The sequence below is a fragment of the Eptesicus fuscus genome, chromosome 7 (assembly GCF_027574615.1).
Source record: "Eptesicus fuscus isolate TK198812 chromosome 7, DD_ASM_mEF_20220401, whole genome shotgun sequence".
Lineage (NCBI taxonomy): Eukaryota > Metazoa > Chordata > Mammalia > Chiroptera > Vespertilionidae > Eptesicus > Eptesicus fuscus.
Genome location: NC_072479.1, coordinates 4,246,947 through 4,268,160, shown reverse-complemented (window position 1 = coordinate 4,268,160; position 21,214 = coordinate 4,246,947). Strand labels below are relative to the sequence as shown.

Sequence of the window (21,214 nt, the reverse complement as noted above, 5' to 3'; positions counted from 1 at the left end):
CCAGCTGGGGCCAGGTCCTCAGGGCTGCAGGTGGACCACGGACGTTTAAGGAACATCACCGAACATAGCCACTAATATCTCAGAACGAAATTTTAAACTTTGGCTAGTCACCTAACGTTTGACAAAGAGGGAAAAGGCACTAAACATGATTTCATGGTGCCCTTATCTGTTTGCACATACATGATATTTCATTTTGAAAATGTTAAATCACCATTCAAAACCTACAGAATACTTATGACCAACTGTGGTAACACCTAACAGCAGACGCTGATTTGAGGCTGAGCTCTACTGTCTCACTGCATTCGTTACATGTCAAGCTCTCCAAAACCCCAATGGCCAAGAAACTGAAGGACAGGACAAGACTCAAGTCAACTTTTAGCAATTCAATGCACTTTGCAGAAAGGATCTAAATTAAGCATAGAGTTTTGTTCTTTATTTTACACAAAGGAGACCACCAACATTTGCCATAAATTCTTCCAAACTCTTTAGAAAAGCCATCTTCTGTTTCCGATCCAGCGTAGGAGGGGTGCTGCTTGCAGTGAGCTTGTTGAAGGCATCTGCTAATCTCTGGTAAATAACTGGGTCTTGTTGACTTGACAGTAACGTTTCAACCAATTCCGAGTATTCGGCCTATTGAAGAGATAAAGTGCATATAAAAACACATTTTTCTCAAACCCCAGACAAGTAGGTCCTATCAGTTACTGGATGGTGGGATTCTAAGAGGCAGGTCTGCCAAGTCTTCTTCACAGTTAGCACATAATCTAGGTTCCATCCAGCCTTTGCCATTGCTAATTCACCTATTATAACAACCCATGAGGCAAGTACTGTTTATATTCCTGTTTTAAAGGAAATTTATGTAACAATGAGATTACCTAATACATCCAAAATCATACTGCCTTTGAGCAAGAATCCAGGCTGTTTGACTCCAGAAGCAATGTAATTACCAATTTCGTGTGTTGCCTCTTTTGTGTTTTCAAAGCACATTATTCATGTTTGTTCTGCATTTTATATATAACCTAAGTCTGCAACCTTTGTACATTTTCTGAGAGGTTCTATAGACACTATGTCCACGCAGTTCTGTAGACAGCAGGTCACACAAATGCAGGTGAGAGGTGGCAGAGTGGGAGAAGGGTATTTTGGTCTTTTCTCAAAGCGGAAGTAGAAAATCTGAATTGACTGTGCACAGGCAGCTCAAACCAGCACTGTGGCTCAGTGGCTCGGGGAAGAAGGACAGCAGGAGCTTAACAAATATAGGGGTATGTTGTGTGTATCTATTATATTGTTAGTGCCCTTCATATTATAGCCTTATACAGAGGTGTGGGTGAGGCATTAAAGGACATGAAAGCAGGGCAGCTTTCTAAGATAAACTCTCTCTCTTTTTTAAACCCTCACCTGAGGATATGTTTTCAGAGAGAGGAAGGGAGAAAAAGACAGAAAAACATCAATGTGAGAGAGAAACATTGATTGGTTGCCTCCTGTCTTCAACCTAACCAGGGATCGAACCCAATACCTGGGTATATGCCCTGACCATGAATTAAATCCGCAACCTTTCTGATGTACGAGATGGTACTCCAACCGAGCCACCCGGACAGTGCGATAAACTTCCTTCAAAAAAGCTGGTCTGCCACTATTTTTCATTAACTTCTTCGCATATCGTGATGGACCAAAATGGTAAAACCATGTTAGTTACAACTGGAAAAGAAGAGGAGGGGACAGCACCCTACCAAACCCAGGCATGGAGCCAGAATGGCTGCCTTCCCTGCCCGCTCCAAGGGGCAGGCCTGTTCACAGGGGAACGAGAATAAACTCAAACCATGTCCCCGCTCATGTGCACTGGCTGGGCCCCTGGGCCCAAACAGCAGGACATCATCCTCACAATCCCAGGCTCCTGTTCTCTGCTCTACATGTATGAATATGTTTTCAAAAGGCAACCAGAGCCCTAGCCAGCTTGGCTCAGTGGATAGTGTGTAGGCCCTCGAATTGAAGGGTCTCAGGTTTGATTCCGGTCAAGGGCACCTACCTCAGTTGCAGGCTTGATCCCTGGCCCCGGTCAGAGCGCATGCAGGAGGCAACAGATTGAGTCTCTCTCACATCTATGTGTGTCTCTCTCGCTCCCCTTAGCTTCCAATCTCTCAATCAATGGAAAAATATTCTCAGGTGAAAATTAGCAACAACAAAAAAGGCAACCAGAATATAATGGCTTATGCATTTTCCTAGTAAGAACAGGAAATCAAATGACAGAAAGGCCCCTTACTGGGATGGGCATCATCTCAGGAAGTGAACTTCTGAATACCTGCACAAACAGTACAGAAGCCGGCCTAAAGATGGCCTTCAAGTACTTTGCCAACCGCTATGAAATCCTATCTTACTAAAAGAGAAAATAAATGCAGCCCCGAGGGCCAGTCACAGCAGATGCTATGGCCTCTACACTTAAAAAAAAAAAAAAAAAAAAGATTTTTTAATTGATTTTAGAGAGGAAGGGAGAGAGAAGCATCAATGTGAAAGCAAAACATCGATCTGCTGCCTCCTGCATGACCCCTACCAGGGACTGAATCCGAAAGCAGACATGTGCCCTGACCAGGAATTGAACCAGCAACCTTTCAGTGCATGGGACAATGCTCAACCAACTGAGCCACAATGGCCATGGTGGCCTCTACACCTTTAAAAAAATTCTTAGTGAACTGCTGGTTTGGTTCAGTGTTGATCATTGACCTATGAACCAGGTCATGGTTCGATTCCCGGTCAGGGCACATGCCCAGGTTGCAGGCTCGATCCCCAGTGTGGGGTGTGCAGGAGGCAGCCAATCAATGATTCTCTCTCATCACTGATCCTTTCTTTTTCTCTTTCTTTCTTTCTTTCTTTTTCTTTCTTTCTTTCTTCTTTTTCTTTCTCTCTCTCTCTTTCTTTCTTTCTTTCTCTCTCTCTCTCTCTCTCTCTCTCTCTCTCTCTCTCTCTCTCTCTCCTCCCTCCCTCCCTTCCTCTCTGAAATCAATACAAATATATTTTATAATGTCTTCGTTCTTCTAGCCAATCACTTGGTCATGCTGCGACATGTGAAGAAGCGGGGGGAGGGGATAGGTTTTGGGAAACTGATTCTTCACATACACCTGATGGGCATGTACAATAGGGAAGGGAGATGGGTGAGCCAGCATAACTTTTCTTCTTCTGTTATATTGGCCCCACATCAGTGACTGCTTCAGTCTTGAAAGACTCAAAGAATTAGGAAGGGAGGGCGAGGGAGATGAAGGAAAGGGAAGAACACTTTCCATATTGTGGTATGGAATAAATACTGTTGTTTCCCGGCTCTCTGAAGACAGTCTCTTCTGGGTGCCCCGTCTCATTCATCTTGTTTTTCTTACAAAACTGAGTTCCTCAAGGACAGAAGCACATCTCCATTATCCTCTCAAATCTGATTCCTGGTTCCTAGCAATTGTGTAAGGATAAGCTTTAGGGCAAAGGATGGGTTATAACAGTGCAGAAGGGGTAATAAATGCTTATTAACTGACAAACAGCTTATCTAATTTAAAAAAGCCAGAGCTAATGAGGAGGTTAAGAAACAGGACTGCACTGCAACAGAACTGCAGCCCTGAGTCAGAGATCCCCTAAGATCTGGAGGGTTAACACCCACCGTGGATCTGAATCATCTCCTTCTAAAAGACCAGCGCCCCAAGGAGCTGCGGCCCGTACCTGGTGCAGGCACACCAACGTGTAGAACGCCTCACCGGCTGCTGTCGTCATCTCAGTGTTGTGCTTCTGCAGAACCAGCATATCAAAAACCAGCTGAAAGTGCACAAGGAAACCGCTAAATAAAGACACACAACACAAAAATCACACAGTCCTCCAGCTCCTCCCTGCTCCAAAAAAGAAAGAGAGGGTGGTATGTGCTCATTAAATATATCTGAACATTAAAGAAAATGGTTTTTTAAAAGTCCAAGGATAAGATATGGATGTGATTATCTCCTGTGGTATAATAATTAAATTATCCAATTACCCATTATATTTACATCAATTTTTAAGAACACAGAAGTGGAGAGTTACATGTCCAGAAAGTGGATCTCCAGAAAACACCGTGAACAGAAAGTGACTATTAAAGAAGGTAAGCACTTCCTGATTTGAAAGATTTATGTGTACTAACAGTCCTTATCAAAGCAGGTGACCTCACAACCTGCTATCCAAGCACCTTACCTTCAAAAAGTGCCGTGTCGCTAGAAACAGTGGTGAGTCTGTATCTTGAGCTTTTGCACACTGTTCAGCCAATGGTGTCAGGGCCTCCAGGCACAGCTGGCAAACCTCCGAGCTCATTCTGATCATGAAGGTCAAAGAGCAAATGCAAGTAGACACACTTGACATATTAAAGACAAAAAACTACAGCTATTATCACATGGAGTGTATGTCTAGAAATGAATGCATGTAAGCAAAAGCTTGAACAATGTGTCTTTACTGAGCTAAGTGAGAAAAGACTCCCAAGGTTTTGAGGTGATCCACAAGTGTTTGGGGTCTGCGACCGGAGACTTCCAGCATGTTTCTGATTATGAGGCACACATTGATAAAAGCCTTGCTATTTTCTACCATCGGGTAGCTAAGAGCAGACACCCAGCAACAGTATGTGAAATTATTTGGGAAGCAGGGGCCAAATGTCACTAGAATCTGTGAAAGAAGAAAAAGAATGTGATGAACTAACAACATCAAAATAAACACAGAATTAGGGCAGTTACAGAAATGGTGGTTTTTTTTAATAAAACAAAACTGAAATACAAAATAAAAATTTAAAACTTCAGGTAAGATCTTTTCCCCATGTGATAAGTGATAACAATTCCTATTTAAAGGATACGAAGTCATTCCCAGTTCTAGAGAGCACATCAGACTTTTAAAAAGGTCTTCAGGAAGCTGTGGTATTTTTTCAGGAAAAATCTCACAAATAAATGTAATTAATTTGTAGTATTGATTACAAAGTGTTGGAAACTGAAAAAGAAAAATTAAATATTTAGATGCTTAATGTTATCTCATTTTATTTTCTTTAATACAAAAAAAGTAACAATAACAGGCAAGCTTCTAAGTATGATTTTTCAAATTGATTTTAGAACAAGAAAAGAAGGGAGAGGGGGGAAGAGGGAGAGAGATAAAGAGAGAGACAAACATCGATTTTTTATTCCACTTATTTATGCATTTGTTGGTTGATTCTTCTATGTGCCCTGACCGGGACTGAACCCGAAACCTTGGCATATCGGGACTACTCTCTAACCAACCTGGCCAGTGCATAATGATTTTTTAAAAACACATATAAGATGCCTGGCCAGTGTGGCTCAGTGGTTGAACATCGACCTACAAACCAGGAGATCACGGTTTGATTGCCGGTCAGGGCACATGCCCGGGTTACAGGCTTGATACTCAATGTGGGGCAGCCGATCAATGATTCTCTCTCATCATTGATATTTCTATCTCTCTCCCTCTCCCTTCCTCTCTGAAATCAGTTAAAACATATTTTAAAGAGAGAGAGAGAGAAGAGAGAGAGAGAGAGAAGGAGAGAGATAGAGAGAGAGAGAGAGAGGGAAGCAATGGTCTGGAAATCTACGGCCCTCTCACTCTGACACGCGTACTCGTCCCCCTCCCCCCCACTGTCTATGCACGTGTGCACAGGCGAACACACCCCCCTCTTTCTCTCCATTCATGTCCTTGTCCTCAGCTTCAGACTCCTATGACATCTCATGAAAAGAGGGGTAAGAAAGGCAGCCTTATTATCATCACACCCAATACTGACTGATAAAAACAAGGTACAGCACAGTCCGAAGGTACAAAATTAAAAACTGTATGAGTCTTGGTTTCTTACCATCCTATTTCTACATGGAGGGATTTATAAATTCATTCCATTGTTTAATCCCTCAACCTGAGAATAATGTTCAACAAGTACCAGAAGAATGCATACAACTGAAAATCTAATATAATTTTAATTGCTTAATGACAAATGATGAGGGAATCAAAGCTGCTAACATTAGAATGCAGTTTCTAAAAGCCCCACTTTTTCTGTAGTAACTTATTTTGAATGCAGAGCTCTGGGGCAGGAGTGAGGGCCTGTGTTCTGAGCTGTAAACTTGAGTGTTAATGACACTAACAGCAACTCAAATGTTTTATTTCCACGTGTACTTATCAGACAAACAGGTATTCATATCCCTTAGTTAAATCAGAGGGACATTGTTGTCTAAAATATCTTAAAACTTCAAGCACACACATTTTAATGTTCATATTCACTTTCTTCAATTACCTTCAAAAGATCTTGTGACATCAAGGGCAGAATTAGGTTGACTCCATACAAAACAACATCCGCGGCTGACACAGACCTGCTTGCTGCTTGCCCCGGCTCATGTCCCCTAAACACTTCATCTATAAACAGAAACCACGCAGTCTTACAGCCATAACATCAACAAATCTGCAAAGTTGGATACATTCTACCCTTGAGAAACAAAAACAGATTTGAATCTTAAGCCACAATAAATCTGACTGGATAACAGGACACCTGGTAAGCTTGCCTGGGTCACCCTTCTGTATTTCACTGTTTAGGATCTCAGAGTACTCTATACAGATGGTATTCTGTGTTTACATCAAATATTACTCTTCAATAATAAAGGAAAACTGCCAGGCCGGTGTGGCTCAGTGGTTGAACGTCGACCTATGAACTAGGTCAGTGATGGGCAACCTTTTGAGCTTGGTGTGTCAAACTTCGCCAAAAAACTGAGCATAACTCGGGTAGTGTGTCACTTTGAGGAAAAAACATTATTTCACAAATGTTTCATCCTCAGGAGCAGCAAATGTTTCATCCTCGGCATGTGGCCGCCTCAGCGGCCGCGTGTCATCAGAAATGGCTACGCGTGTCAGTGCTGACACGCGTGTCATAGGTTTGCCATCACTGAACTAGGAGGTCAAAGTTTGATTCCGGGTCAGGGCACATGCCCGGTTGCGGGCTTGATCCCCAGTGTGGGGTGTGCAGGAGGGAGCCGATCAATGCTTCTCTCTCATCACTGATGTTTCTACTGCTCTCTCCTTCTTCCTTCCTCTCTGAAATCAATAAAAAATATATTTAAAATAATAAGAGAAAACTAATGCTTAATCAATGTTGTGAAAAATAAATCTAACCTACTGACACACTAGTGGCACTATGAGTTAATTTATTTCCATGATAATATCTATTTTATCTCTTAGGTGTGTGGAATATTTTTAGCTGAAAAGGAATGGGGGAAAATATGGAAATTAACAGGTCACATAAAAGAGAAAGTCATTTTTTTAAAAAAGAGCTACGAGAATGAAGAGTTTATTATCCTTAATCCATGCCTATAAATTAATAGGAATCATAAGACTTAAATAGATAAGCGAGCAAAGTCCATAAACAAACATCTAACAAAACCACCAATCCAATGAAAAACAGTTCATTCTAATCAAGCAATGTAATTTTTTTTTTTTAATCTCTCACCCAAAGATATTTTCTCCACTGATCTCCAGAAAGAGTGTGGGAGGGAGGGAGGGAGGGAGGGGAGAAAAGAGAGAGAGAGAAACATCGGTATGAGAGACACATCAACTGGTTGCCTCCTGCACACGCCCCAACTGAGACCAGGGATTGAACCTACAACCAAAGTACGTGCCCTTGACAGGGAATTAAACCCTCGACCCTTTGGTCCAAAGGCTGATGCTCTAACCACTGAAAAACTGGCCAGGACTAAAGTTACTATTTCTGATTCATTAAATTCAAGATGTATTTTTGTTGTTGTTGTTAATCCTCACCAGAGGATATTTTTCCATTGATTTTTAGAGAGAGTGGAAGGGAGAGACAGAGACAGAGAGAAACATCGATGTGAGAGAGATATATTGATTGGTTGCCTCCTGCAGGCACCCCGACCAGGGCTGGGGAACCTGCAACCACGGTATGTGCCCTTTGCCAGAATTGAACCCAGGACCTTTTAGTCCGCAAGCCAATGCTCTATCCACTGAGACAAACTGGCTGGGGCTGAAGAGGACTTTTAAAGGATAACATTTACATGTTGGTCAGGATACAGTGTGACAGTTACCCGTAAGAGTTATATAGTAGAAACCTTCAGAGCACTGTACATACTAAAAGATATAATCAAATTCCGACAGAGATTTGTCCACAGAAATGATTGCTGCATCTCTATTTACAACAGCAAAATCATAAATATTTCAGATGTCCAATATTAGTGAAACTGATTAAATTCCCAAATGTGGAAAACCATTCAGCCATCAAAAAGTCATAAAAAATTCCTATTGATGAGAAAAAGGTCAAGAATACATTAATAAAAAAGACAGAATATAATGCCCAGCCAATGTGGTTTAGTGGTTGAGTGTCGAGCCATGAACCAGGCAGGAGGTCACAGTTCGACTCCCAGTCAGGGCACATACCTGGGTTGTGGGCTCCATCCCCAGTGTGGGGTGTGCAGGAGGCAGCCAATCAATGATTCTCTCTCATCATTTATGTTTCTATCTCTCTTCCTCTTTGAAATCAATAAAAAGTATATTTTTCTATTAAGAGCATATTACTTTAGAAAAAGGGGAAAAAGATAAAATGGGATAAATAAAAAAGCAATTCTACATAAAAACCACCTAATTCTGAACTTCTCCCCAGGGGCCTCAGGTCCATAAAACAGGTCTGTCTGGGCCGTGAGGCTGTGCGGGCACTGCCCGCAGGTTTCCCTAACAGGCTCTCTACATGGAGGCTGGGTCCCGGGGCGTGATGGGCACAGCTCTCCAGCCACGAGCTCTGCTAAGAATTCGAGAATGGAGAACAAAGCCACACTGCCAGTTATGCATTTAATAGGCCACCTAGCATGTTAATTTCATTTCATAATACTTAAAATATTTTGTTTTTATCTCACCTATTAGCTTTACTTGAAAAATAATGACTTAAAATATTATCTTCCTTTTTACTATCTATTTAAATAGTTAATGCTGTTCCTTTATCATTTTTCTATTTTAACTGTCTTCATTTTTCTATCATCTGAACTTCAATCCTATTTACCCTTATTTTATTCTTTACCCCCTTGCTTTGTACTTTCAATCCTCCCCTTACTTTGTACTTTCAATCCTGAGGATTTTAACCTCAATTTCTTTTCTTAATGTTTAATTATAACTTGAATGTTTTTGCTCTTTTATTTTGAAAACCTCCCCTCTCCTGTTTAACTATAGTGTTTGCTCTCTCATTTGTTGTAGAACAGAAAGACGAAGTGCAACTTGTACCATAAACCTGGGAGACTGCAGGGGCTTTTCCCTCCAAATGCCCTTAACAGCTCTCCCTCCCTCTCAATGCCAGCTCGGATTTTTTAGTCAAATTACTCAGGGGACAGACTCTGACAGGATGCTTACATCCTGGAAAGTACAGAAAAGTTTCCAAGAGCCCACCAACAAACAGACACAGTGTGTGAAACTGCAGGTTGGTATAAAACTAACTTTTCAAGGAAAAGGCTCAGTAACTACTTCAGGATTTAAAAGCTCACGACCTAGAAAAGGTTGAGAATTCCCGAATTAAGGACCTAAAGAAATCAGAAAGCATGGGAATAACTCTCGTGTGAGAGGCGGGCCTGGCACCTGGCAGGGTGGCCATTTCGGTTTGGTATGGGAAGGAAGCGCTGAGGGGATGTGGGACAGGGCCTTGAAAACCGTCTCACCTGGGGGCTCATGAATACACAGACACCAAAAAGAACTGGAATCCAGTGAATAAGGAAACAGAGAAAGAACAAGCTCAAGTATGGGGCATAATAAGGAAAGTGGAGTTACAGCACCCAGCTCAAAAAGAGAATCTTATAAGGAAAAAGTGTCCACAATAAAAAATATCTGCAGAACATAAAAGGAGATGCTCAACAGGGTTTGTTTTTTCTCTCAGAAAGCAAGATCTCTTTTGTGTTAAGGGAAGGTGGGCCGTGAGGTGGGAGGGAGGTAAGAGAACACTACAAATACGGAAGGTTTCAATTACTGGTGAAGTTCTCACCTGCAATGATTCCTGGCTACCAGGCACCAACCTCAGGACCAGAGACTCCTGAGCTCACCCATGAACACTCTACACGCCAAAGGGCATTTCTCAGCATTCCCTCTGTAAAGGTACTGGAAGGATGACTGACTTCGCGGGTTCTGCTGTCCGAGAGCCACTAAGTTACTCTCCCAAGCATGGCCTGTGAGCTCCAGAATCAGCATTTCCCACCCCAACAAGGATTCCCAAGCCTCACTCTGGAAGGCTTTCCAGGGCAGCCACCTCAGGACACGGAGGGACCAGTCAATTAAGCATAACTCTGACGTTTGGTGCCAGGATGTGAATCTAGTCCTGCAATTTACTGCTCCACATCTGTGGGCGAGTGTTCCTGCACCTGTTTCTCATCTATAAAATGAGTGTAACAGCGGTTCCTACCTCACACCATTTTGATAGGTATAGTACCTGGCATTTGGTAAGAACCTAACAGATGGAAGATTTTACTATTCTTCTTACAAGAGGAAAGCCAAGCAGGAAAGACTGGGAGTTCCGCCCTCACTGTAGTGACCAGAGATGACATTTTCATCTATTCTGTAAACTGAACTTCCTCATAGGATTTTACTTAACAAAATACCCTTTGGTTTAACAAATATAATAATAATCACAAAGCTCACACCCTACCTGTATCACTGAAGTCTATGAACTCTTTTGACAGAAGGTTTGTAAGAAGTTCCATAATAAGAAGTAGGTCCTGGTATTGCTCCTCCTCGGCTGTGACATCCACTCTCTGCCGCCCCAAATTATTCTTAGAATATACTTGCAACAAAGTGAGGCAGGCTTCATATAAGTTCATCGCTTTGGACTATAAGAAAGCATGCAGAAATTAGGCTACCAAAAAATATATAAATATTACATAAATTAAAAAACATAATCTAATAAAGTTACTCTAAATCCCAACGATCTCAAACGCTTGTTTTAAACTACATTAAAACATTAACAAAAAAACATTAACACTTAGTCATACTTAAAATATTAGCAGTTTTCAAGCAATAAAATATCCTTTTTTTTTTTTCACTTGACTAGAGATGATAAGACTATGGCAACAGAACTACTTTATTGCTGCTATTCAACTTCTTCACTGATTTTAACATTTAAAATTGTATAACTTGCAAAAACACAGAGTACCAAACAGTGGTCTTAAACATGAGAATGGCACTGTCATGCCCTCTCAATAATTTACCTGTGACTACATTTTTAATATTTTAAATATAACCTCAATTTCAAGTAGGTTCCTTTGATCTAATAAAAAAAAAATACAAGTCAGGAGCCCATATTAAATGATTTGGACAAGAATTAAGCTAATCTGATGCTAACAAGTACAAATATATGTTTAAGGCTGTTTTTAAAAAGCTTTCTAGATAATTTAATGGAACAAAACATACATCTTTGCTTACTAAATATAAAAGGATTTAGTGCGTCTAAACACTTACCTGATTTACAAAACAGTTATACAAACTGCCATTAAAAATTTTAGGCTTGCCCTAACTGGTTTGGCTCAGTGGACAGAGTTTCGACCTGTGAATGAAGGGTCCCAGGTTCAATTCTGGTCAAGGGCATGTACCTTGGTTGCGGGCACATCCCCAGTAGGGGGTGTGCAGGAGGCAGCTGATCTATGTTTCTCTCTCATCGATGTTTCTAACTCTCTATCCCTCCCCCTTTCTCTCTGTAAAAAGTCAATAAAATATATATATTTTAAAAATTTTAGGCTTGCCCTGCCAGCGTGGCTCAGTGGTTGAGCATCAACCTATGAACCAGGAGGTCACAGTTCAATTCCTGGTCAGGGCACATTCCCGGGTTGTGGACCCGATTCCCGGGTGGTGGACTCAATCCCCAGTGGGTGGTGTGCAGGAGGCAGCCAATCACTGATTCTCTTTCATCATTGATGTTTCTATCTCTCCCTCTCCCCTTCCTCTCTGAAATCAATAAATATATTTTTTTTTTAAAAGAAAACCCTTAAAAAAAATTTAGGCCTTAGTGTTCTACCACAGAGAAATAAAGTTCTCTACCATAATTCATTTGTTTTATCAAATATTCCTCATTTGAATGATTTAATAACATATTAGCCCAAAGAAATTACTGATTATTAACATGTATTTAGGGCAAGAATTTATATTCATTCAACATGCCATACTCCAAATTCTAATTTATTTTGAAAAACCTTTTGGAGGCATAAAAACACTTCAGATAATATTCATTAAATTTGAAGGCAAATACCTATTATTTTGTTACCAGTGGCCTGGTGTATGAAATTCGTGCACATTAAAAGGGGATTAGAGGAAATATTTTAATATTGCTATTTGCCCTTTCTCTATAATAGAAGTGTCAGAGATGAAAGAAAATTAGTAAAATGTATATGAAAATCTTCCTCCTATCAGAGTCTGGGGCTCACCACGGGACCCAGAGTCAAGTCCCCGCCCATCCACGTGCGCCTCAAAATCGCGTGAGACCCAGACCAGGCCAGGCCCCCGCCACATTGGGCTAGATCCAGACCCGGCCGGTCCCACCCTTGTAAGCCCCTCTGGGCGGGGGGCGCAGCCTCAGGTCCCCTGGCCCAGCGCTGGGGCGGGGGGCAAGCCTTGAGGTCCCTCGTCAAGCCCCGCCAGGTGGGGGACGTGGCCTGAGATCCTCTGTCAAGCCCCTCCGGGTGGGGGGTTGTGGCCTGCGGTCCCCCAGCCCAGCACCAGGGCGGGGGGTGCGGCCTAAGGCCCCTTGGCTTGGCGCCAGAGCAGGAGGAGCACCTTGCGGTCCCGTGTAAAGCCCCGCCAGGCGGGGGGCCCAGCCTCAGGTTCCCTGGCTCGGTGCCGGGGCGGGGGGCGCGGCCTGAGGTCCCCTGTCAAGCCCCACGAAAGTGGGGGGTGGGCGTGCAGCGTCAGGTCCCTGCTGATTGCTTGTTAAGGCTCATTACGGGAACTCGGCCTCTGCTGTGGGTGCAGCATTCTTGTGTTATGGAAATCCCGCCTCCGTTGTGGGAGCCATCATCTTTGTGGCAGAGTGATGGTCAATTTGCATATTCCCCTCTTTATTATATACTGAGTGGCCAGATTATTATGATCTCAGAATGCATAATAATCTGGCCACTCAGTGTGTGTGTGTGTGTGTGTGTGTGTGTGTGTGTGTGTGTGTGTGTGTGTTAGAGGCCAGGTGCATGAATTCGTGCATGGGTGGGTCCGGCCGGCCTGGCCAGGGGGAGGGGACATGGGCAGCTGGCCGGCCTATCTGCTGGTTGAACTCCTGGTCCAGGGGACAATTTGCATATTAGCCTTTTATTATATAGGATATACACTGAGTAGCCAGATTATTATGCGTTCAGAGATCATAATAATCTGGCCACTCGGTGTATAAGATAGCTTTAAGGAGTTTTAATCCTAAAGGGATAAAATTAGAAAGCACTCACCTCTCCAAGATAGCATATCTGTTTATGTGCAACTTCAACAAAAACTTCTATTATGAGATTGACAGTCTCTGGGGTATTTTTGTAAACTTCCATCAATCCAATGCAATTGGTAAGGAAGTCCATTAAGAAATTAAAAAGAATTGCCACGTTGTCAATCTGGGTAGCCTCGGCAATGCCACATAGGGCCTCTAGCGTGGCAGTGATTTCCTGCTTGACCTCCTCTTGCTGGCACATCTGCTGAAAGTTTTCCTGATTTATCACCCTTAAGAATCGCTGCTGCAATGGCTGAAGAACCTATAAAAACAAAGCATGGATTTTCTAAAAGCCTACCTTATTTTTTTCTTTATCTTTATTTCCTCAACAACAAAAAAAGTCACTTTCCAAAACATTTTTAACCGCTGGAGGTAGAAAAAGCACAGAAAACAAAGAATTCTGAATCATACGTTATATTCCCCATTTTGAGGATCATCACAACGTCTGCATGAAGCAGACATTACCTCACACCTGTTAGAATGGCTGTTACAGAAAAGACAAGAGATAAAAGCTGGTGATGACATGAAGAAAAGGGAACCCTCCTGCAATGTTGGTAGGTTTGTAAACTGGTGCAGCCACTATGGAAAATAATATAAAGGTTTCTCAAAAAATTAAAAATAGAACTACCATATGACACAGCAATTCCACTTCTGGGTACATATTCAGAGGAAATGAAAACACTAATTTGAAAAGATATCTGCACCCACATGTCCATAACAGCATTATATACAATAGCCGACACATGGAAACAGTCTAACTTTAAATGTCCACTGAAGGATGATGGATAAAGAATGCTGTGATGTATATACATGATGCAATACTATTCAGCCATAAAAAAAAACACACCCAAAAATATCCTGTATTGAAACAACATGGATGGACCTTGAGGGCATTATACCATGGGAAATAAGTCAGACAGAGAAAGACAAACATTGTATGATTTAAATTACATGTGGAATCTACTAAAAAAAAACACAAAAAAAACAAAAAACAAAAGCACCAAACTCACAGAAAAACTTCTGTTGTTTCCAACAATAGGGGTGGGGGGAATGGGGATTTGAAGAAAGGTGGTCAAAAGGTACAGACTCTCAGTTGTAAAGTAAATATAAGCACTAGGGGTGTGATATACCAGCAGTTGCCAACCTTTCAGACCTCGTGGACCATGGGTTGGCAACCGCTGTGATATACATCATGATGATTATGGCTAACACTGTATGACACATAGAAAAGCTGTTAAGAGATTAAATCCCAAGAGTTAGCACAAGGAAATTTTTCTTTTTTTTGTATCTATATGAGATGATGGATGATAACTGAACTTATTTCACATTAAATGTAAGTCAAACCATTATGCTGTACACCTTAAACTTATACAGTGATGTATGTCAATTACATCTCAATACAGCAAAAATTGTAACTCATGGAAAAATATAAGTGCATGCTATCATCTCACTTCCTTAAGTAATTTAGCTTTGAGAGAGAGAGAGAGAGAGAGAGAGAGAGAGAGAGAAGGAAAACTCACAGAACACAACTTCAATGCCATCCACAAAATTCAGCCACTATCCTCATCTCTTACCAATAAAACATTAAACCTCAAAGTAGAAACTGACACTGTGTTCTACAGGAATAGGCAAAAGTAGTTTTACAGTTTGAGTACACAAAACAGAGTTTATTCTTATATTATCACTAGTGGCCCGGTGCACAAAATTTGAGGGGGGTTCCCTCAGCGCAGCCTGCATCCTCTCCAATCGGGGATCCCTTGGGAGACATCCCTTTCGCAATCTGGGACCACTGGTTCCTAACCGCTCACCTGCCTGCCTGCCTGATCGCCCCTAATTGCCTCTGCCTGCCTGCCTGATTGCCCCCATCCCGTCTGCCTGCCTGCCTGATCACCCCTAACTGCCCTCCCCTGTCGGCCTGATCTTGCCCCCAACTGCCTCTGCCTGCCTGATCTCGCCCCCAACTGCCTCTGCCTGCCTGATCTCGCCCCCAACTGCCCTCATCTGCTGGCCAATTTGGTTCTGATTGGTCAGTTTCTATGCCAGTCAGTGTCAAAAGCTCCACCTCCTAGGCATCCAATGTTTCCTCACACTTCACCCAGATTTGGTTCTGATTGGTCGGTTTCTATGCCTGTCAGCGTCTCTGGGCCTATCAATGGGGCCTGATCAGAAAGGCGGGGCTGATCAGCAGCTCCGGTGGAGGCCTGGAAAGAGAGAGGCAAGTGCTGATCAAAAGCTGCCACAGAGGCAACGGATCAGTCCCTGCTTCTCTCTTCAGGGTTCTCTCTGGCACTGGTTCGCAGCCCCCTCAGCAGTCAGTGCTGGGGCACTGCGCTTGCAGCAGAAGCAGTCAGCGCTGGGTTGCCACGGCTGACTTCCGGTTGGTCGAGCCTCAGTCGTTACTGGTCGTTATGACCCAGGGTTTTTATATATTAGGATTTATTAATTGTTGTATTATTTTCATATGAACGACTATAAACCTATTTTTGCCCCACCCTGTATAAAGGGCCAGAGGGTAAATATTTTATACTGGGCAGGATATGCTACCTGTTGCCCAACTACTCCATTACAATTATGCTGTCTTTCAGACACAGCCATGGACAACATGTAAACAACTAAGAGTAATTGTGTTTCAATAAAACTTTATAGGAACAGACAGCATGCTAGATTTGGTCTGTGGGTTACAGTTTTCCAACTTCTGTTCTACAGGGTCAAGCCCAATAAAAGCACCTGCCTGTTTTTCTCCTTTTCAACTCCTCGTAGCATGGAACATAACTATGGATACTGAGTCATGCCCTAAGTTATAAGAGTCAATAGACATATTCATGAAGGTAATACCTTAATTCTATTTAAAGCTGTATGTATAATAACACAATTATTTCAACTAAAATACATTGTCAGCCTGGTTTTTCTGGTTCTAAAGTCACAACTCCCTAATGTCTGCCCCTTCTAGTCTCAAGGACTATAGGTTGGTAACCTACATACAATGGTAAGTCTTGGTTCCCAATTTAAAGCTTATTATGTGAGGCAATGTCCATGGTGGTTGTTATGAGTTGAATTATGTCCCTGCAAAATTGCTATGTTGAAGGCCAAACCCCGAGAAACTCAGAACATGGCCTTATGTAGAAATAGGGCTGTTTTCAGATACAATTAGTTAAATTAAGATCATGTCATTAGGACAGACCCCCTAATCCAGTATGACTGGTGTCCATATAAAAAGGGGAGATTTGAACAAAGGCAAGCAAACATGGAGATTTTCATGTGAAGATGAAGACAGAGGTTGGAGTGGTGTGTCAACAAGACAAAGAATGCTGAAGATTGCCAGCAAAGCCCCAGAAGTCAAGAGAGGCCTGGACCACATGATCCCTCGCAGCCTCAGACGTAACCAACCCTTGGACACCTGATCTCAGATTTCCTGCCTTCAGAACAGTGAAACAATGAATTTCTGTTGCTTAAGCCGCTAAGTTTGTGTTACTCTGTTATAGCAGCCTTAACAAACTAATACAATGGTTTATTCGTATTTCCTTGTTCAAGACAAAAGAACATTTCACTGATTCTTAATGAAGAATTAATATACCACTTCAGATTCTCATTTGAATTGGAGAGGAAAATATACCTAAACTGCAGAACACTGCAGAATATTGATAATTAATATTCAATGTCATCACAAGCAGATACGAACAAATCATAAGATGACATTTACAAAATAATAAGCTTCAACCTATACATTAGAAGGGAAAAATACAGAAATGCAATGACCAATGTTTATATCTCCAGGGACTATTTTATGGCAATACATAGATAAAACAACCAAGTTCCACCAGAGGGTGCTATCATTATCAGGGGAACTGTTACCTCAGTCCAATACTGTTGTTTGGTTTCTGTGTCCATCTGTGCAAAGCCTCCCAGGACAAGGGCCTTCATCAGCGTCCTCTGCACCGGACTGGACAGAAAATTCAGAGGGGGGCTTCGGGTCGCAAACTGTTTAGCTAAATTCCACCAGTTTTCACACTGGATTACTAGGTTTGCCCTATGGGCAAAAACAACAAAAGAAAGATGTACCACTTAGATTGTATGTAAACTAAGTAAACAAAATGGAAGGTGCCTGGATTTAATTAATTTTATTTATTTAATTTTACTGATTTCAGAGAAAGGAAGAGGGAGAGACAGAAATATCAATGGTGAGAGAGAATCATTGATCAGCTGCCTCCTGCACGCCTCCTACTGGGATCGAGCCCACAACCCAGGCATGTGCCCTGATCAGGAATTGAATCATGGACTCCTGGTTGATGGGTCGATGCTCAATCATTGAGCAACATTGTTCAGGCTAGATTTAATTGATTTTCAAGTCCAGTAAATGGGGCATAGAATTTAGAGACCCACAAGCTTGCATTCAAATCCCATTGGTAATCTGACAATGTAAAATGTATTTAACCTCTCTTATTGAATCAGTTTCCTGATCTGTAAAATAGAGATAACAACAGTAATAACAACCTTACATCTCATGGCTGAGATTGATGTGAATAAATGGGATACTTTATATGAAATGCTTGGAAAAGTACCTAGTATATTATAAGAAATCAATAAGTAGTAGCCAATGACAATAGAAATAATAACCATATTCCTATGCAATAAGAAAAATGAAAATATTTCCAGAATCTGTTGTAGAAAGCAATTTTTAATTACTAAATTATCAGTTTTTCTCATCTTTAAAATGGGATAATACTAATAGGATACCTGAAAAATCAAATGAAACTATTTTATAGTAAAGTTTTTTAAAACTTTAATGTATAAATAAATTACTAAATTAAATATGTATGGTATTCATAAGATACTTGCATAACAAATCCTTGAACAGTCAATGCAACCCCCACTGTAACACAGGGAAACCCTATTTGCACTTGTAATAACATGACACTGTTTTTTAAACACACTGCGCCAAAAATGCAGGATCTACCTAGACCTTAGGACCAACTGTTTGTCATTTGCCAAGTCTACACTAAAAAGCCAGCTCATTAGACACAGACACACAGCCTGATTCTTACAATCAGCTTACCTTTCTCTCCTTTCCACCAAAGTGACAAGGAGCTGCACAGTGTCACTAGCAAGGTCCTGCTCACTGCTCCACACCGAGAGGTTGCTGATGACTTTCTGTAAGAGGTAGCCAATAATCCACTGAGAACCCTCAGTATCTGCTCCAAATGCTGTACTGAATGGTAGACTTATCTTAAAGAGAAAACCAATATTTTAGGTCAGAAAAAATGATCAACTAAAAAAAAAAAAAAAAAAAATCCAAAGAAAAATAAAACTGAAATTAGCATCTAAATATTAAGTGCTGCTCACTTCACATTTTATAAATTCATATCTGTAAATCCAAAAGAGACATCCTCAATCCACTTAATGCTTTCCAATGTGATTTTTTAAAATGTATCTTTATTGCTGGAAGTATTATCCAATGTGATTTTCCTGTTCACTTTAATTGTTGTTATTAACACACTAACATGGTATTTACACAAATTCAAAGAATATAAGTTAACCCATTCTCAAACAGTAATCTATAATTTAATATTGGTTAAAGTACACTGAATTAAATGATGTGCCGTAAGAAAAGTTATTAAAATAGCATGTTATTAATGGAGTTCTCTTCAATGTGGAAAATGTTCAGCTCTTAGTCACATTTTGAGGATAAAATCTCCAAGAAAATGTTCTCATTTCTATGATTTCCATAATCATAAATCCAAATGAAGTTAAAGAGTTTTACATTCTGACCTGATCATATAGCTTCTCATCCACCAGGAGATAAGTCTTTGCCCAGCGTTTTAGAAACCAAACAATATCTTTGCCCATTTGAGGGCTTAGCAGATCAGTGAGATCTGCTCTTATTGCTCGAGACTCAACTTCCGAAACTCTGAGAACGGCAGATAACAGCCTATGGGTACAAAAAGAAGTCATTATTCTTCGTTTATTAGTTAATTTCTTCATAAAAGTCCTTTTTTTGTTTCCCAATTCTCTGGGATTTATGCCAGGTTATACTTGAAAATTTCATTAATAAGGCTGTAGACAAATGCCCTACTTTGTTGCTCATCTTTCAGGAAGCAGCAAACAAGACAAAGAAATGGAGAGGAGTTGTGGCCAGAGACATCCTTCTGTTGAAGTTGTACCTGCATTACCATATACAGAAATTTTTCAGATTCAAAATGGAGAAATACATAAAATTAAAAGTTCAGAGTAGCCCTGGCCAGTGTGACTCAATTGGTTGAGCATCGTCCTGTACACTAAAAGGTTCAATTCCCCATCAGGGCACATACCTGAGTTTCGGTTGCCAATCAGTAGGCAACCAATCGATGTTTCTCTCTCGCAAGAATATTTTTTTTTCTCTCCCTCTGCCTCTCAAGTCAATAAAAACATATACAATAAAATAAAATAAAATTTCAGAGTAAATGCTAACATTTTCGGCACACCATCACTACTTAACAGTGCCATGATTAGCATTGGTCATTTTATGGTGCAGGGTCTGGTAATAGGCTTATCCAGAATATTTTTGAATATTAAGTCCTGTCTTTAAATCTGATAGTCCTGTCCCAGCCAGATGGCTCAATTGGTTGGAGTGTCATCCTGAACATCAAAAAGACTGCAGGTTCGATTCCCGGTCAGGACACATACCTAGGTTGCAAGTCTGATCCCCAGTAGGGATGCTTACGGGAGGCAACCAACCCATGTTTCTGTTTCTCTTTCTCTTTCTCTTTCTCTCTCTCTCTCTCTCTCTCTCTCTCTCTCTCTCTCTCTCTCTCTCTCTCTCTCTCTCTCTCTCTCTCTCTCTCTCTCTCTAACACAAACAAACATATCCTTGGGTGAGGATTAAAAAAATCTGATAGTCCTATTCATTTCCTATCAAACTTGATTCTTAATGCTATTATAAAATTAAAACCTTACTAGAAAAATCACCTACATGGTGTATGCAATGTGCTTTCCTACACCACATAATTAACAACACATGACATGCAGATAAATAAAAAAAAGCCTTTGTTTCAGGATGGGGTTAGGGGAACACATAACTAGACATGATATATATTTAATATGCCTTTAGTTAAAAGGCAAAGAAGCAAAGATTTAATTGAAAGAACCCATTACTGCACCATTTTGTGATATCAGTGCTAAGAAAGGGGTTTTAATCACAGGAAGTCTGGCCACTACCTTCCTACTACTCTCAAGATAACTGAACTGTCTCTTTGTGATGAAATCATAGACTTTTCAGTTCTTTATCCAGCTCAATGTCCCAGAAATACCAGATACTACTGACCACTCTGCCCTTTTGAAATGTCTTCCCTTGTACCATACCTTACATATTCCCCCTAATTTGTTTCTTACTCTTCCTCGGGTTATGACATCCTCTTCTCCTCTGACCCCCTTCTTCTTTTAAACAGTTGGTTTCTAAGGTTCTGTCCCTAGAACCTCTTCTTTCTCACTATGTATACTCCCTTCACCACCAGAGTTCAAACTTTAAAAAAGTTATTTCAGGGTGCATGTAAACAACAATATCCTGACAACTTCACAATGCATTAACATCTTCCTATGAGAATCAACAGTTTTGGTGAGACAGAATTTGATGTTTTAAAGAAGCTGTTCTCCTCTAAAACAAAGAAATCTCATTAAGACATCTAGAAAAATTTTTTAAAAGAATAAATATTATAATTTTCAGCCTAACAGAATCTGAAATAGCTGGAGTAGCCATTTAAATTTATGCACTGGAATTTAATTACCATGCTGTTG

General features: G+C 41.0%; 1 protein-coding gene across 2 annotated transcripts in view; it reads right to left on the bottom strand.

The window, feature by feature from the left end:
* Positions 1-407: 407 nt before the first annotated feature.
* XPO4 (exportin 4) overlaps positions 408-21,214 on the bottom strand; it is a 143,365-nt gene continuing 122,558 nt past the window's right edge. For both annotated transcript variants that reach the window (XM_054718686.1, XM_054718687.1), the window contains exons 14-23: positions 19,214-19,373; positions 18,501-18,670; positions 17,300-17,474; positions 13,416-13,709; positions 10,643-10,823; positions 6,260-6,378; positions 4,832-4,962; positions 4,186-4,303; positions 3,688-3,780; positions 408-630 (exon numbers count right to left, since the gene is read on the bottom strand). In XM_054718686.1, coding sequence (XP_054574661.1) covers positions 433-630; positions 3,688-3,780; positions 4,186-4,303; positions 4,832-4,962; positions 6,260-6,378; positions 10,643-10,823; positions 13,416-13,709; positions 17,300-17,474; positions 18,501-18,670; positions 19,214-19,373 — 1,639 coding nt within the window. In that variant the 3' untranslated portion in view covers positions 408-432. The remainder of the gene's footprint in view (positions 631-3,687; positions 3,781-4,185; positions 4,304-4,831; positions 4,963-6,259; positions 6,379-10,642; positions 10,824-13,415; positions 13,710-17,299; positions 17,475-18,500; positions 18,671-19,213; positions 19,374-21,214) is intronic.